The 19,173-nt window shown below is 35.4% G+C and overlaps 1 protein-coding gene and 1 pseudogene across 1 annotated transcript in view; one reads left to right on the top strand and one right to left on the bottom strand.

The window, feature by feature from the left end:
• IFT56 (intraflagellar transport 56) overlaps positions 1 to 19,173 on the top strand; it is a 33,349-nt gene that overhangs the window by 2,055 nt on the left and 12,121 nt on the right. Inside the window, exons 3-10 of the mRNA XM_010983179.3 lie at positions 920 to 1,012; positions 2,400 to 2,514; positions 4,169 to 4,218; positions 6,174 to 6,319; positions 7,261 to 7,432; positions 13,294 to 13,368; positions 16,800 to 16,902; positions 18,196 to 18,251. Of these exons, the coding sequence (XP_010981481.1) occupies positions 920 to 1,012; positions 2,400 to 2,514; positions 4,169 to 4,218; positions 6,174 to 6,319; positions 7,261 to 7,432; positions 13,294 to 13,368; positions 16,800 to 16,902; positions 18,196 to 18,251 (810 nt within the window). The remainder of the gene's footprint in view (positions 1 to 919; positions 1,013 to 2,399; positions 2,515 to 4,168; positions 4,219 to 6,173; positions 6,320 to 7,260; positions 7,433 to 13,293; positions 13,369 to 16,799; positions 16,903 to 18,195; positions 18,252 to 19,173) is intronic.
• LOC105091654 (large ribosomal subunit protein eL36-like) lies at positions 9,710 to 11,459 on the bottom strand (annotated as a pseudogene).

Here is a 19,173-nt window from a genome sequence, read left to right as displayed (position 1 = left end):
ATTAACCTCTTCTTCCAGACAAACTATCAACAGATGTGTTCATCTTGTAATGTTAAGGGCGTCTGAAGTTTTGTAGCAATGTTCTGTTTAATTTTTAATTTTTCACCCAAGGTTTTTACTTATCACCATATGGAGTGATAAGAATTCTCACCTTACCATGGTAGTTCAAACTCCTCCTTCAAGGGCTCTGTCCTTTCCTCCAAAACAGGACTTTTCTTTTGTTGGCTGATGAATTTATGAGTGTTTTTTCACAATGGACAGAAATGATTAGGCCATCCTTCTAAACATCCTTAATTCATGTAGACCCTGGTAAGCCTGTTCAAGGGAATAGAATGATTTAATGGCTTGTCATCAGTGAAAGATTATAACCTATGAAAAATTTATATGTGTGTGTTAATGGGACAGGTTGGAAGTGTGACACTGAATGCAGTGGAGCATGGGAGAGAACATGGCCTTTGGAGTCAGTGGGCTCTGGTGGTCCCTGCCACCACACTGACTGGCTTTGTGTGGTCTTGAGTTCATTGCTTAATTTCTTTAAACTACAGTAATTTGGCATTAAATATTTCACATAAGTCTTGTGTTCCTTATATATCACCCAGAATTGTTAGGAGGAAAACCCTTCAATACTTTCTGGAGTAAGGTGTCAATAAATACAGGAAAACAAATGTGAAATATTTGAAAATGTAAATTCCAGTGACTATTAGAAGGTAATTGTGCAGAGTTCTGTAGGTATAGGTTTAATTAAACTGGGATTGTCTTGTTTTCATAACTTGTGATTTCCTATCATTCATTAATAACATAGTATGACTATAACTCAATAAAAAATGTTTAAAAAAACTTAACATAGCAGTTTTTTTAAACAGAGGGTTTGCGATTCGAAGTATTAATGATTTTTTTTTCATGAAATTTTAACATGAAGTTCAAACGTCATGTTGGGGAACAAGAAGAGGATACTAATTTGTGGATTGGATACTGTGCTTTTCACCTGGGTGACTACAAGAGAGCTTTGGAGGTTAGTTAAAATTTTTTTTTTTTGTGGAAGGAGGGTTTTGAAATGTCATTAAGCTTTGTATTATAGTAATACATGCTCATGGTAAAATTCAAACAATATAGAAGGAAACAAAGTAAGAAGGGAAAAAAGCAACCCTGTCTGCCTTCCTCAATTCTATTTCTTAAGTTAATGTAAGTAACCATTGGCTCATTTTTGATGTATTGTTTCAGAAATCTTCTATATATGTTCAAGTATATGTTTGTGTGTCTGTTTACTTCTTGCTTTTAGATATATACTAATGAGATTATTCAATATATTAACATTAGTACTTTCTTAAGGAAATCTTCAGGAGAAGAAAAATAAGCCCTTTTGATAAAAATTTCATGATTCTTTTCTCAAAAAAAGTTCATTGTTATTTTACTTGGTTAACTTTAGACATAGGAAAGATTCTATTCTCTTTATGTTTTTTAAGTGTAGTTTGGAGGGTTGTTTGTCATGGTCATTGGAAATCCAACAATATAATAAACAATCTGTGAAATTATGGATCTACATAAAATTATAGATGCCTTATGTCAAGCAGTTTTTAATTCATAAATGAAATTGTTTAAATATTTCCCATATATTCTTACTCTCAAAATGTAATCTAAAGATATTTAAAGAATCTGCAATACTAAAATGAAAGTATCCAAGATTAAGTAATGAGGAAATGATACGAACAAAAGCAGCAAAACTGGTGAAGGAAAAGTGAAAATGTGAAAAGGGCAGAATAGAAGCTGGTAGTATTTGTGAAAGATGCAGGAGAAAAGAGAGTAGCCCAAATGGAGTGTGAAAGGAAAAAGGCATCTGGTGAAGACTGATAAATAGTAAAAGAGTGTTTGGAAAATATAGTTGTCAAAGTGAACCTTAGAAAGTGTCCTTAGCAGGAACAAAAAATAAAAACAAAACAAAACAACAACAAAACCCCACAGAATTTTAAAATGTAAAGCCAAGTAAACAAAGCCAGAAATCAATCAGAATGAAATGAAATTTGTAGGGTATTAAGGTTATCAGATTTTAAGTTAATTGAACCTATGCATTTTAAATAAGATATCTTTTGTATGTGTCTTTAAGTTAGCAAAAAGAAAATATCTTAGTTACTTTTCATTTCTTCAGTTGTTAGCCCTTATCAATATTAAAAGGGGGAAAAAACAAGTGTAAGGTTACCTGGACAACAGCCCTGCCTAGGCAGGATTGAGCCTTAGCTCCCATATTTAATATTGCAGGTATAGAATAGTTGAGGAGCATATAGAATTCCCTAAATGTGAAGTTGCCCAGTCGCAGTAAGAACTCCCATTTCACTATACATAAAGGAATGGCCCATTGACTCTTTTACTGCCAAAATGAGATCACTGCTTGATGTATATTTCAGGAATATGAAAATGCAACAAAAGAGGAAAATTGCAATCCTGAAGTCTGGGTGAATCTAGCCTGTACCTACTTTTTTCTTGGAATGTATAAGCAAGCTGAAGCAGCTGGATTTAAAGGTAAAATGGGCCCTTTTAATATCTGATATTTATCACTAAGAATAAGAGTCAGTTTGGAGATTTTAAGACTTAAATATTTAATTCTTGTTTCTATTAAGTAGAAACCAAGTGACATTAGAAAGCTTAAAAAAAAAAAAAAAAAAAAGCTCTACTCTTCAAAGAGTATTGGATCCTAGCAACTTTATGTTTGAAGAGAGTGTTAATCTCTGTGCTGCTTACCCTCCCCACTCCACCTCCCTAAAAAGCAGAAGGAGCTGCAACCAAAAAGCAGAAGGATGAGAGAAGGAAAAGGTCGCAGTGTCTTTCTTAGGCCCCACCGTGATAGGAAGTTCATGCTGTTGGTAGGAGTTGGGTTTAGTTGTTAAAGCTCTCATGAATGTGGATTTTATAGCTTCCTTTCCTGCTTCTGAGTGAGAAGCCAACTAATTCCAACTTGAAGAACAGATTTCTTCCCTTTTGCTTTACTTGCCATGACAGTCATCTTAGGAGAACTGGATTCAAATTTGCAAATAAGAGTAGGGCAAAAGAAAAATGTGGGAGGAAAGATTAAGGATAATTAGAGAATGAGGGGGAAGGGCATAGCTCAAGTGGTAGAGCGCATGCCTAGTATGCACGAGGTCCTGGGTTCAATCCCCAGTACTTCCGTTGAAAGACCAAATAAATAAACCTGATTACCTCCTCCTGCAAAAAAAAATTTTTGAAAAATTTTTTATTAAATTCAAAGAAATGTTGAGAAAGTGGCAAAGGAATTTTTGTTAGATTTGTTAGGGAAGAATGTATTCCAGGGTAAAATTCTTAGAGAATTAACTGGTATATGCATATTTAGAAAGAATTTCAGTTCAAATTCATGGAAAATGTGGACATTGAAGTCTCTTGATTTGTACCCACATTGTTTCAATTTACTAATGCAGTTTTTCCTAACATAGTTATAAAGACCTTTGAGTTATTTACTTTATCTCATGTTTCTAGCTTTATCTGTGCCTAGAACAGTGTTAGACATTTGTAAGGCGATCAAGGTAGCCATCTCTGTTTCCAGGTTTTTTTTCCCTTTTTTATACATCAAAGTATGACTTTTTGATGTTAAGAGATACAGGATCAAGTGTCCAGAATTAGGACAATTTTGCAAGAGTACAGAGGGGATCTGGAACTTGAATGGTGTTAACCTTTTTGCTTGGCCACCTGTTTCAGGTGGCAGATTATCATGCCAGAAGATCTGTGAAATAGGGACTGGGATAATATTTAGGAAAATATGGCAACAGAATTGTGAAAAGGAGATTTCAGAAGGAATTGACAAAGAACACTGGGAGAACAGCTGAATGAGAGTAGATTCCCACGTGGATGAGGCGACTGTGCTGTTTACTTCCAGGTCCAGCGTGTGAACGCCACAGAGGTGGGCTGCTTCTCGAACTTGAGGAGCGCTGAGCTTTACCATGATGGAATCAGGAAGAACAAGTGGTGGGCAAGAGCAGAACCTTAGAGATGTTGCTGCTCCTGCAGTAGGACTAGCTGAAATAATATGTATTATTGCAGAGACATGTCAGGATGGGTAAGGATTTGGGAAGATTTATCTGAGTCTCATGCCATTCCTGCAAGGGACTAAGTGCCATAGATAATTGAGTCCTTAAATAAGCAACTTGGATTTTTTTTTTCTCAGCTCCAAAAAGCCGACTTCAAAACCGCCTCCTCTTCCACTTGGCTCACAAGGTATTTATGTTCTCATTTCACACTTCCTGTGTTTATTTTTTTAAGTAAAACTTTTAAGTATTTCTTTTTTTAAACTGAAGTATAATTGACTTTATACTTTTTGTTTTTAAAATGTTTTTCTTTTTCTTTCTTCTTGTTACCAACAAGTAGAAATACTTGTTAATGATATTTCTAGAACAAGTAGGATATAGGTGTTAATTTTATAGGATTTTCTCCCCCATCAGTGTTTTTTACCCTCTTCATTTATTCATAGATGTTAGGTTTCAGTTCTTCTTAAGCAGTAGTCATTTAAGATTAGTTTGTTTCCACAGTCCTATTGTCACTTAGGAAACAGACCCAAAGACACCTAGTCCTGACTCCTGGAAATAAATACACACTTTTCAGAATTGCTTTATAGCAATACTTTTGATAAGCATCATAAAATGATTTTTAAAATAATACTTCATATTATAAAATTATACATTAATTCTATTAAACAAGATATAAATAAGCCAAAAAAATTAGAGAATATAAGATCTACTATATTTAAAGCTAACTACGTTTTAACCTTTGGGTATATCGCCTATTGGGATAATTGTGGGGGTTTTGCATATTTATATTTTTGTTTGTTTTCCAGAATGGGATTCATGCTGAGAATGTATTTTTGTATTCTGCTTTTTTTAACTTATCTTTATTATATGAGCATATCTCTGAGTCACTAGTCTTCAAAATTATAAATTTTTATAGCAGTGCATCACGTGCATGTGCCATAACTTATTCAGCGTTTCCTAGTTGTTTGACTTCTAGGTTGTTTTTTAATTTCAATCATAAAAATGTAATTCTATACAGACTTGTGGTTGCCAGTGGGGAGGAGGGTGGGAAAGAATAAACTGGGAGTTTGAGATTTGCAGATACTGACTGGTATATATAAAATAGATAAACAAGTTTATACTATATAGCATAGGGAAGTGTATTCAATATCTTGTAGTAGCTTATGGTGAAAAAGAATATGAAAATGAATATATGTATGAATTCATGTATGACTGAAGCATTGTGCTGTACGCCAGAAATTGACACAGCATTGTAAACTGACTGTACCTCAAAAAAAAATTAAATAAATAAATAAATAAAATAAAAATGTAATTCTAACATCCTAGAAATAGACTTACTGAGTTTTGAGTATGAACAATAAAAACTTAAAACTTTGAATTAATATTTCTGAATTATTTTGCAGAAAGTTTATCTAATCATCCACAAGCAATATTTGAAAATAATTATTTTTGGTGCATTTAAAATTTTCACATTATAATTCTCTCTCTCTGTTTAGTTCTTTCAGTTTTTGTAGACTCTCAGTTTTTGCATACACATTTGCATACACGTTTAGAATTGTTATGTCCATTTAGTGAATTAAAATGTTTAGCTTTATGAAATATCTCTTTATCTCTAAAAATCTCTCTTCATGTAAAGACTAGTTTGTCATATTTGTGTAGTTATGCCAGCTCTCTTTTGGTTAGTGTTTGCCTATTACATCTTTTTATAGCCTTTTACTTTCTACCTTTCTCTGTCCTTCTATTTTAAATTTCTCTCTTATAAACAGCATGTAAAAAAAAATAAAGGGACATGCAAAACAAGGAAAGGGAGAAAATACAAAGACATAGAAAAGAAAAAGAAGGTAAGAGGAAGATGGGGGTCAAGTAATTAATATTAGGGGTAGCTTGCAGGCTTTCCGTTGCTAAGGCTCAGCTATTTTCATTCATAAGGCTGTTTTCATTCTTTCTCTGAAGGAGGGAGAAAGCAGACAGGGAGCAGAAGGGGAAGAGGGAGAACACAGAGACACATGGCTGGAGGAGAAGGAGGAGCTAGCATCTCTGTGTTGAGTTCTCTGATGGGAATCTTCACACTTTTTCTCTCTTACAATTTTTCATCTTTTTTTCTTTTTCTTTCTTATAATTTTTTTTCCTCTCTTACAATTTTAGTTTAAAGATGAGAAGAAGTTGATGAACTTTCATCAGAATCTTCAGGATGTCACAGAAGATCAACTCAGTTTGGCTTCAATCCACTATATGCGATCTCACTACCAAGAAGCTATTGATATTTATAAGCGAATACTTCTAGATAACAGGTCTGTGTCCTTTATGCCTCCTTGAAATCTCATTTTGTTAGTTTCTTCTGTACCTAGTTTGGCTGAGGACCCAGTATCCTTTGGAGCTAGTGTCACCTTGTGTTCAAATCTGTTTAGCTAATAATCTGGTGAGATTAAGAACTCCTTATAGTCTAGATCAGGGTTTTTCCACCTTTATTTCTTTATCGCCCTTCCAAGAAGCCATCTTAGACTTTTCTCCCGACTAATTGCCCTCCCATGAAATTTTACTACCGTAGATGTGCGGTATATCTGTTTATGTACTGTACATGTATCTATGCTTTATACATAAAATGAGCACAATTTTCTACTTCTCCGTAAGAACCAATGTTTGCCCCTTTGGGGGTGATATCACACCTATTGAAAATGCATGGTCTAGTCGTATCATTTTCATGTTGTAGTTACACTGTAGGTAACTTGCTGACAAAATTAGAAGCAAACCATTCTGAAGAATGAATATTCCACTTTATCTCTGCCCACTGGGCCTCTCTCCTGCATCCCCGGAATATTTCAGCGACTCCCTTGTCCCTTCTTTTGCTTTACCCTCTCAATCTCCTACCCGTTCCCATTCTCAGTTATCAGCTCTCCTTGCCTTGTCTGTCCGTCCTCTGTATGGTGTCTGCTTATTTGCATTTATGCTTAATTACAGATTATGCTAGTTTTTTTTTTTACATGAACAGGGAGGAATTAAACTTTTCCCTTTCTCCTCTAGTTGTCATCTTTCACTCTGCTTGTATCAAAACACCCAAATACTATAATACAAAAAGAAAAATACTACACTGATTGTATTGCCTTCTTTCTTTAAGAGAAGAAATGTCCTTTTTGCCTTGCTGTTCATTTGAGTCATTAAGAAAGACTGTAGTTTGACAACATTTCTATGAAGTAGACTTAAATTGTTAACCCTTAATTCTTTCATCTTATAGGGAATACCTTGCCCTCAATGTTTACGTGGCCCTTTGCTACTACAAGTTGGATTACTATGATGTGTCTCAAGAAGTTCTGGCTGTTTATCTTCAGCAAATCCCTGATAGTACCATCGCACTCAATCTCAAGGCCTGTAATCACTTTCGCCTTTACAACGGCAAAGCAGCTGAGGTAGTGATGAAATTTGTTTTTAACTTACTTCATTCCAACTTGAGTTACCCCACACTTCACAGATTATTCAGAAACCTCTGTTGTCTGTTACTCTTGATTAATATCCCTTTGTTATTGCCAGTGTGATTCTGTAAGAACCTAATTGTATGTTTATATTTAACAGATATTCTAAAAACAGTGTTGACTTCTGAATGTTCTATGTGTGTCTAATATACTGTAGATGATCTATGCCTTACATTAACTTAAATATGTCAAAACCAAACACTTCTGCTTTTTTCCCCTAAAATATGTTTGTGGCTCAAAGTCATCAACATGTAATCAGAAACCTAGGATGTCCATCATTCTCTTCTCCTTCATCTTCCGTCTCATCATCCACCAGTTCCTATCAGTCCTGTGTCCTAGATGTCTCTTTTATCTGTCCCCTCTTCTCCTTTGCCACTGCTCTAGTTCAGGCATTCCTCATCTCTTATTTTAGTTCTGTAAGTAATTTCTCTGCCTCTAGTGTTTTTCTCTCTAGGCCAGCCAATGAGTTTGTTCATACACCCATCTTCTCCTACCATAGCTTTGCACAACATTCTCACTTCCTGGAATATCTTTCTCTGCTTGGCATACTTCAGTGTCTCCTTTCAGGTTACCCCAAGAGGCTATAGTGGCAGACATTAATAAGTACTCAGAAACTTGTTACCTTGTAAGTACTGTGCTAAGTGCTTTGTATCCATGATTTAGTTTCCCTGACAATTCTGTGGATAAATTCTGTTATGGCTCTCTTTTTATAGGAAACTCAGAGGGTACAGGAGGCCATACATTATTAACTATACACACACATATACATACATATAGATATAGATATAAGTAGAGCTATAAATAGATATATAGGTAGCATGTTCTATATTTTATCTATATACAGATTCAGGTATATGTATCTATAATATAATTTATGTACAGATAGTTTTAGGTTAACCCTGAGGGAGCCATGCTTGGAAATTACTTCCTTGATTATTATTTCAGTTGATATCAGAAGCCACCAAAATTTAAATATAAAATGTCTGCTTGTGTCAAAGTTCTAAAATCTCACCTTGCCCAAAAAGCAGTTTAAGTGGCATCATACCACCCTAGAGTAGGCAGAGGAAGGAAAGAAACTGAAACCAGAAAATTAGCTACTTTATCAAAGCAAAATGTATTGTGTAATAGCAGGGAACACTGTTACCATGCTTCACAATAACAGGAGATTCAGCTGCTGAGTGAAACAGTGTTTAGCAGTTGGCGGGGGAGAGGATGGGATGGAGAGCGCATGCCCAGATTCACTTTTCATGGCTTATGTCGATAAAGAAATGCCTGTCAGTTAAATTTCTTAGTAAGCAATGGAGCAGTCCCTTTATGTATTATATAAAATACATTCTTGGAAATATTTATTTCAACTAGAGTCCCTTGAGTCTGCCTAATTGACTAGTTCCCAGCATCAGCAGTTCAATAGTAAACTGGATTTGTAATTTGATCTCATTAGGGTTTTCACCTTTTGGTTAGAACAAAGAAAAGAAATGTATTCTTTCCTTTCTACCTTGACTCATTCTTGAGGACTTTGCCAATTGTGTTATAAGGTCCAACCTATTAAATGTTTGCATTTCGTCTGACGTGTTCTTTCCATAGTCTGGTATGGGTGGCACGGCAAACCAATATGCTGTTAGCGCTGTCCAAGTCAGGACATCAGACTGCACTTTCCACCCCCAAAGGCATGTTTTTTCGTTTGAAATTGTGTCCATGCAGTTCACATATTGATTTTATAATCTTCTCCTGCAGTAGATGACTATGTCAGATATAACCTGAGAAGCTTTTTGGTGGGATAGCAATAGGATATAGTTTGTGTTTACTTATGATTTTATTAAACCATTTAAAAGCAGGCATTCCTCTAGTAACTTTTGTGATGAGCTCTATATTATATGGTTCATTCTTTCCTCAAACACCAAAGCATTCTACTCTTCTATAGTAAGCATGAAAGTAATAATCTGTAGTGATTCACTTAATCTGACAGTACTTTGAATAACTTGCCCAAATTTATACAACTAACAGGTGAGAAATTCAGGTCTCAAACCCTGACTCTAAAGCCCATAGACTTAACCACTAAAACTGACTGCAAATTTAGATGTACATTCCTCTTTGTTCTTAATTCATATGTACACCTAATGCTATAGCTACTGAATAATAAGCATGATTATATTTATATATGACCATGATATGGTTATAATAATATGGTTATTATATCTTACCAATAGATAGTTGGTAATAATATAGCTATTATGTACGATTTTATACATATATGTGTGTATATATATGTATGTATATAATCATGCTTATTATTTTGTAGTTGTCTAATTATCTTTTTTTTTTCTGAAGAAGTTCTATTTTACCCAGAGGGGAGGGGCTCTGTCCTTCTTGGCTGCTGCTTTCCTCATGGCTGCTAGGACATTAGTCAGCTCCTCTATCTCCTTTTTGGCGTGGTTGTGTGTCCCCACCCTTTTCTTGATGAACTTGAGGGCCTGCTTGTCCTTGGAGACCTTGAGCAGCTCCGCGGTAAGTCACTCGTAAGGGGCGAAGCTGCACGCCTCTCAGATCACGTCCCGCTGCACTTGATTACTTGATGAGGCACTGGCTACAATGGCTGTGCCTGGACTTGCTCACATTCTTGGTCACCTTGTTGAGACTCACAGCTGTTGGGTAGCACAGAGCCTCGGCCCTGACTGCACTGGGGCCCTGAGGGTCCAGATGGCGTCAGATCCTATGTGTCACAGAGCCTCACTTACCTGCTTTAATTATCTTTAATCTAGATAAGCTCACTCAGGGTTGAGAATGTCTTTTTGACATTTGTATCCTAGGACCAGGCACACATGAAGTTGATGCCAAATAAGTAATGGTTGAGTGAGAATTTAAAATATAACCAACAAGTTAAGGGAGAAACACATTTAAAGGAGGAGATTCAAAAGAGGTCAATATAGATGAAGACTGAGAAAAAAACCATTGGATTTCATAACTGGCATTTCCTACTTTGGTTAGGGAATCATTATTATTGGGTGTTGAAGCTAGATGCCAGGGAGATACAGAGCGAATGAGTAATCACTTGGACTGGAAATTGCCCTAAAGGATATGGTGGAGGTTTGACAAGTAGATGATGAAGAAACAGAAGTCATGAATATGGGATGCTGGGGAAAGGAAAAGAGAACACTGGTTTCAGAGGGTAAAGAAACCTTACCCCTCAAAGTGGGAAGGCCTCCAGGTAGTGAATAAGAGCAGGAGCTGTGAAATCAGGTAGACCCGAATTCCAGTGCTAGCTTACTAGCCATGTGGCTTTTGGTGAACTACTTAACCTCCTGAAGCATCATCTGCAAAATATGCAAAATAATAATGATACTGAATTATTGTAGGTTTCTGTGATGTATATAAAGTCCTTGATATACACAGTGAATTCTCAGTAAATATTAGCAATTATCAAAGATTTTGTAGGCCAAAACAGTTAAATTTGTCTTTTTCTTTATGTTTAGTGCCTTCTGTATTTTAAGAAATGATTTCCTAGCCCAAATCACATTCTCTGACATTATCTTTCAAAAGCCTTATTGTTTTGCCTTTTTCAAATCCAAATTATCTGTGGTTATATTATAATTAAAAAGTTTAATTTCTCAATTAAAAGACAAAGGTAAATTAGATTGAACAGGCAAAAATCCTAATATATATTTTAAAGATAGGACACAGAAAATTTGAACATAAAAGCATTTGTTTGATGAGGAATATTTCCTACATGGTTTCTATCATGTTGTCATGCTTTTAGAAAGGTCATTTTCTCTCTAACATAGTTAAGATGACCTACAGCTTCTATTTATAGTTTTATGTTTTAACAGCTTTATTGATATAACTAACATACCATACAGTTCATCCTTTTAAAGTATGTAATTCGATGGTTTTTTGCATATTCACAGCTATGTGCAATCTTTACCACAGTCAATTTTAGAACATTTGTTATCTCAAAAACAAACTCCATGCCCTTTAGCTGTCAACCCTTATTCCCCCCTTCTCCCAGCCCCAAGCAACTGTAATCTACTTTCTGTCTCTATAAACGTGCCTATTTTATGTATTTCATATAAAAGGAAGCATATAATATGTGATCTTTTATGACTGGCTTCATTTACTTGGCATAATGTTTACAAGGTTCATCATGTTATAGCATGTTTTAGAACTTCATTTATTTTTATGGGTACACTACATTTCTTTTTCCAGTTGTCAAGCTGATGGATATTTGGGTTGTTTCCACCTTCTTCTTCTTATGAATAATACTGCTATATACATTTGTATACATGTTTTTGGACATATTTTCATTTTTCTTGGGTATATACTTAGGAGTGGAATTGCTGGGTCATATGATAACTCAATATTTAGTTGAGGAACCGCCAGATTGTCTTCTGAAGTAACTGTACTAGTTTACATTCCCACTAACAATGTATGAGTTTCAGTTTCTTTACATCCTTGTCAATGGTTGTTATTCTCTGATTTTTGTATTCTAGCCATCCCAGTGGATATGAAGTGGCATCTCATAATATCGATTTATATTTCCCTGGTGACTAACGATGTTGATAATCTTTTCATGTGTAGTGAGTGCTGCTTACATTCTGTGCCCTGGGCATCTCACTTGCCTCACCGTTAGTCCTGGCAGGCCCTACCTGAGATCAAAGCTATCATAATATTAAAAGGTTTTGTCTTTTCACTTTCATTCGCTCAAGTGTGCAGTGAAGTTTTCCAGAGACAACGTGATTTCAAAATAGATTCATTGCAGGTACAGATATGCCGATCTAGCTGTCATCTGTTAAACCAGACAGTAAAGAGACTCACAAAAATGTGAAACAGTACCACTCTTCTTATATAATTTTTGTTTTGGTAAACACAGGGGTTTTTTTAAATGAAAAATGTGTTATTTGTGTTAATGTGTGATGGGCTTACTATTACTTTTGATTAATTGAATACTTAAAATTTCTGTTTTAATTTCTAATACAATAACTATTGATGGCTATAACCCACAAAAACAAAATTTCTTTGGGTCCTTAATACTTATGAAGATTATAAAAGAGATCTTGAGATGAGAAAGCTTGAAAACTGCTGATCTAGCCTAATGTTACCCAGGATGTAGGAATTGCTTCTGTGAACAAGAGAAGAGTTTAGTAAGAGGATTGCTGAACAGGCATGCACTCCCATGTGACATCAGGTAGAACAAGTTTGTAGTGCTTAGTGAGAACAATCAAGAATTTAATTATTTGATCCAGAAAAGCTTAGCTTCCCGCTGATGGAAGTCAAAGAAGGAGGTGAGGAGGATTACTCAAAATTATAGATTGGCAAGATGGGAATAGCAGGAAGCTGGGGAAGGGGCTTAGTGAGCCTAGGGTTGTCGGTGAAGACACTGTGGTAATGGCTGACCATTTGTTCTAAGGGGTGTTAAAGGAGCAGGATAACCCTATGCTATGAAAATTCAGGAAATAGGTGGAATGGTCAGATCAAAGAATCATCCTGAGTTGTTAAAAGTTTAGCTCCTTTAGCACATTTGACCCTGAAAGAAAAAAACTAACTCTAGTAGTCTTCAGACTTGGGTTCAGGTTTCAACTTACTGCTTAGTATAAGGTTCAATCACTTAATATTTATAAGCCCCAATGTTCTCATCTGTTAAATGAGGATAATAATAGTTACATTGACTATTTCTTAGAGTCCTGCAGAACAAATGAAATAGCATGTCAAATTCTTTGTGAACTGTAAGTCGTTGTAATGTTTTATATGTGATGGAAGAACGATACACTTGTCATTTTCATAAGCCTTTCCTTTTTTAATTTCAGGCAGAACTCAAAAGCTTGATGGACAACGCTTCTTCTTCCTTTGAATTTGCTAAAGAACTCATCAGGCATAATCTGGTGAATAATAGTTTCCCGTCTTGACTGACTTGAGTCCTACCCTACTTCGATACATCACAGCAGTTAGAAAGATGAATGTAGGGGATGTCTCAACAAATCTTTCTCGACTCCAGGTGAACTCCTTGCTGTGGAGGAGAGAGAATGAGCTTAAGATATCAGATCCTCTCCTCAAGCAAATCCTTATTAGGAGGGCAGGAATGCATACTTAACGTTTAGAAAGAAGTGTAAGGCAGCGTAGATCCAAGTGTTCATTTCAGCAAAGACAAAGGAGCACATTCTTTTGGGTTAGAATAAATGTGAAGGACATCCTGGTGAAAGTAAAACTTGAGCTGGAATTTAGAGGCTTCATTTGAGACAAGGATATAGAGTTAGAGTGAGGGAGACATATGTGAAATGTTGTGAGCAGACTGAATTTACTAGAACAAAGTTTGCACTGGGGTATAGTGAAAAGTAAAGTTTCACTTCGTGAAAAAGTAAAGGGGCGGTTAGGTTTAGGGCTGGATTATGATGGCCATTACTTAACAAAACCAAAAAAAAAAAAAAAAAAAAAACAAAGAGAGAGAGAGAGATTCAGATTAAGTTTGAAGTTTGATTCTATTGATCTCACAGTATAGTGGGTGCCAAGCAGCTGTGTTCAACTGAGACACCTGGGGACATTGAGCAAATTATTTAGTATTGCTGAGTTTCAGATTCCTCATCTAAAGCTGACAATAATAAAAATAACTACACCTTTTCCTTCTGATTCCTCTACATCGTTCTTTAGCACCAAGTCTCCCATTATGCCTGCTGAAAACCATAGCTGTTTTAGATTCTCTCCTCCCTTGTATCTCTGATATCTACTCCATCACTTAATCCTATTCATTGTTTGTTGGCAATGTCTTATATTTATTCCATTCCTCCTCTAACTCAGGCCTCTACCACAGATAGAGTTTTCTGTGGTTATTTTTTATTATGAGCTTCTGCCTCTAATCTTTTCACTTCTAATCGGATTTATAAATTAAAGCCAGATTAATTTTTGTGGAGAATGATGTGTTAGAGAGAGTAGTCTGGAAATTAAACTTAAAAAGAGATTAAGATGGGTTTAGGAGTTTTCATAAGAGAAGTGATTGCTGAAGAAAGGGTTAAAAACAGAAAAGTATGGCTTCAAGAGAGCATTTGTCTTTAAGGGGCTGGAGGAAAAATAAACAAATAACACAAGAAAGGGCAGGCAAGAAAAAGCACCCTGATAATGTACAGTTGACCCTTAAACACTTCAGATTTGAACTGCGTAAGTCCACTTATACATGGATTTTTTTCAATAGTAAACACTGCACAATCTGAGGTTGGTTGAATCCTGGGATGCAGAGGAACCACAGATGTGGCTGGCCAACTGTAAATCATGCTCAGATTTTGACTGTGTGGAGGGACAGCCTCCTAAATATCCCCAACTGTTGTTCAAGGGTCAACTGTAATGTCATTAAAATTTTTTTTTAATTTTTAGTTTAATTTTTAAATTATACTCTGTTTACAGTTATTACAAAATATTAACTATATATTCTTTGTGTTGTATAGTACATCCTTGTAGCCTGTCTTACACCCAATAGTTTGTGCCTCCCATTCCTCCACTCCTATATTGCCCCTCTTCCTCCTTCCCACTGGTAACCACAAGTTTGTTCTCTGTATCTGTGAGTCTGCTCCTTTTTTGTTATATTCACTAGTTTATTGTATTTTTTAGATTACACATATAAGTGATATAATACAGTATTTGTCTTTCTCTATCTGACTTATTTCACTTAGCATAATGCCCTCCAAGTCCATCCATGTTTCTGCAAATGGCAAAATGTGTTCTTTTTTTAGAGCTGAGTAGTATTCCATTGTATAGATATACTGCATCTTCTTTATCCGTTCATCTGTTGATGGCCACTTAGATTGCTTCCAAATGTAATGTCATTTACAACTACACATTTTAAATAGACTTATAAAAATAATGATGGATGGACTTCACCCTGCAGAGATTTTTATTGAATGGTTGGGCTATGGTTCAGCTAACAGTACTTTTCTTAAAAGTTTCCCAAGTGGATATAATATACAGCCAGAGTAAAGAACCTTTATATATACATATGTCTGGAAGGTGCATATTAGCTAGTGACAGGAATTATCCCTGGAGGGTGGGATTAAAGAGAAAAGTGAGAATATGGAAATTTTCCTTTTTCCTTTTATAATACTGTATGTAAGGTTTTTTTCCAATGAATACAGATTACTTTTATAGTTTAAACAAAATCTGAAAAATATTAAGCAATGTAAATTTTTGTTATTAGCATCAACTTTTACGGTCAGACCTGGGGTCAAAAGCAAGCTACATGATATACTAGCTTTGTAACTTGGGCAAGTTACTAAACATTGGTGAGTCTCCATGTTCTCAGATGTAGAGTAAGGGAAATTACAGTACCTCCCTTATTCCTTGTGAAGATGAAATGAGGTAATGTGTATAAGGTGCTTGGAAACAGCGTCCAGCATATAGCAAACATTCACTAAATAGTGCTGTTGTCATGCTATGGCCATCAGTGTCAAACTGCAGGTACGTCACAGAGCAAGAGGACAGAGAAGTCCATTGAATTTCGTTAAAGAGGTTAATTTGTGACTTGTAGAGTAAATTTACTAGTGTGCAGAAAGCAGAAGCCAGTTTCCTGGGAGGTTAAGGAGTGAGAGGATGAGAAGAACGTTGAAACAGTGAGCCACATACTTATGAAGTGTGGCATTGAAAGAAAGGAGAAAAATAGGGTGCTATCCAGAGGGAACAGTGGCACCAAGTGGACGACTTCAAGAGAGCAGAAACCTTTGTGCAGGTTTAAACCCTTTGTCCTAGTAGGACCAGGACTAATGAAATAGAATGATTGATTGATTCAGAAACAAGATCTAGGTGGAGTAAGTGTTTATAAATTCCTTCGTGGAGTTTTTGATGTAGAATATCTGTCTAGAAGAAAGTTTCATTTAATTCTCGGGTACTTTAAGAATTTTCTGTCTTTCTTTATATATGTATGTATATATATATTTTTTAACTATATATTTTTAAATTGAAGTATACTCAGTTTACAATGTTGTGTCAATTTTTGGTCTACAGCATAATACTTCAGTCATACATGAACATATATATATTTGTTTTCATATTCTTTTTACCATAAGTTACTACAAGATATTGACTAGAGTTCCCATCTGCAGTTCTTTTGAAGAGAAAAGGAAATGTATGCAATAGGGTTATGCCTTTATTCTATTTCTTATAGTTTAGATAAATATATTTTTGAAGCTCTCTCTATATACACATGACCTTCTTTCAGTAATATATTTATCCTTTCAAAGAATAATAACTGTTGTAAGTGACAGCTCGTTGAATATTTCCACCAGTAAATATACTCACACTTATTGCCATAATAACAGAGTTTCTCTGTCCTTAGGTTGTTTTCCGAGGAGGTGAAGGGGCTTTGCAGGTTTTGCCTCCCCTAGTTGATGTCATTCCTGAAGCTAGGCTAAACTTAGTGATTTACTACCTTCGTCAAGGTAACAGAAATTTGTCTTGGTCTTGCCTATAATGAGATATTTTAGAACATTTAGTTTCTAACTGAACTACTTGCTTAACTTTTAAATTCCATAATACTTCCAAAAAGTGTTTGCAGCAGGTTCATAGGACAGAACACACTCATTGGTATTTATTTGTTGTGCCTTTTCTCTTTGTCCTTGCTTTCCTCTTCTGTTGCTTCTAACCTTCTCCCTCTCTCTGTTTTTCTCTTTTCCTCTTATTTTTCTGCCCTTTGTTCTCTATTCATTCCATTTCAGTTTTTCTGTTTTTTCCCTTCTCCCTCCTTGTTCCTTCTTTTCCTTGTGTCCCCCTCTGTACAAGGTACATCTGCTTTTTCTTGAGTCTTTTTAATCATTAACTGTTTTTTATTTGCTCTAGTTGTCTGCCTTTCTGTTTCTTTGTACCCCCAGCTTCTTGTGAGAAATATTATAATTCAAACAGAATATGTTATTTGTTGCCCCTAAGTAGGGATAAAATTGTTAGACACATACTTAAAGCAGTCTTTTATCTAACAGTTATGAGTACAGGGTAGGAGCTGCCATGCATCAGTGCTGGCACTCTGTCACGGACCTTGGACTAACAGTGTGGGCCTTTTTAGGTGCATGGTAGAAACCAACCAGACAACATATTCCTCATCGAGGAAAATGTAAGTGTTTATTAAAATAAGAACATGAACTTGCAAATAGTTCTCTCTATTTGATATATAAGCACAGAGAAATATGCTTTTGGATAAGAACTAAAGAAACACCTTATATATATTATAAATTAATTTTTATTATAAAAATTTTCAAACATAAACAAAAGTAAATAGCACAAACACCCAAAATGAACACCCAGATGTTCATCCCAGATTCAATACTCTTCAAGAGATTGCCAGTCGCTTTTCATTTATTCTACCTTCCCCTTTTTTGTTGCTGAAATATTTTAAACAAATCCCAGACTTCATGTTACTTCATTCTTAAATACTATATTTATATATATATATATTTAAAATTAGTTGTTTTTCTTATATATTTACAATGCCTTTGACATACTACCCCATCCGTGTATTCAGCTTGAACTTTTAGATGCTTCATGGCTTCGTATGGGTTCCCTGAGGATATCTGGTTATCTTTAGGGTAAATTCTCAACATTGAACTTGATAGAGAGTTAGGGGATGAAAAAAACAAATCATACTTCCCATGAATGTCTGAAGGATCTTATCTTTTGGGGACTGTTTCAGAAGAGTTTGCTAGAATACAGACTAGTGTAGCTACTTATTTCTTGTGTTTCAGATGATGTACAAGAAGCTTATAACTTAATTAAGGATCTGGAACCCACTACTCCTCAGGTAATTGAGAATGTGTTATATTTTTACTAACCAAGTTCTGCTGAAGGTGGAATTTCAGAAAGATAGCTGGAAGGCATATTAGAGAAGGTTCCTACTTGTGGAGTCTCAGGAAAGGTCATATTATTGATCTAGGAATGTTATTTGAGACTTTTGATAGGAGAATGAATATTCTGGGCTTTTTGGTACTTTTAAACTCCCACATATGTGGTCATTTCCTCAAAAGGGTTGAGGTTTGAAAATACTGAAATCTATTATTCTGATAAAGCTAGGTATAGAACTCACCTCGCTAGTATAATTAATTGTCTGTACTGTATCTTTGTCCCCTGCTGGGTTGTTAGCTCCTTGCAGTCAGGGACTGTGTCTGTATTGTATCTCCAGTGCTGTGCACGCTAGTGTGTACATAACAGGCATTGCACTTACTGAGTGAAAGAATGACTGAAAAATATTTCCAGACCTCATGAAATCTAAACAGGCATATTTCTCAAGCTAATTAAAAGCTTCAGCATCTTTGGTACTGTTCTTTTTACGAGCCTTCTTAAATAAAAATAGCACCCATGTAAAAATTGATAAACCTGCCAAGGAGGGTATCTTAAAAGTAAAGAATCAAGTCCGAAGGGCATACAGGGAGGCAGCAGGACTCCAAAAGAGAGAATACTTTGCAAATGGAAATCAGAGAATATTTTCTCTTTTTTTGAAGAAAAGGATCACTGGCAAAGGAAGGTTATTATATCATTGGAAAGGGAAAATAATATATATGATGTGGTCACAGAGAATGGCAGTGACTGATAAGGTATAAAAATTATTGCATAAACATTTTATTCTTAATTTTTACCACTGAATTGAAATAAAAGCAAGATTTAACTACTGAGAGTTTACACTGAGTTTTTCTGCTGACGATTGAGAATTTACAGATACGGTGAAT

Source organism: Camelus dromedarius, chromosome 7 (assembly GCF_036321535.1).
Source record: "Camelus dromedarius isolate mCamDro1 chromosome 7, mCamDro1.pat, whole genome shotgun sequence".
Taxonomy (NCBI): Eukaryota; Metazoa; Chordata; class Mammalia; order Artiodactyla; family Camelidae; genus Camelus; species Camelus dromedarius.
The sequence above is the reverse complement of the archived record's forward strand: the minus strand, read 5'-3'. Positions and strand labels throughout refer to the sequence as shown.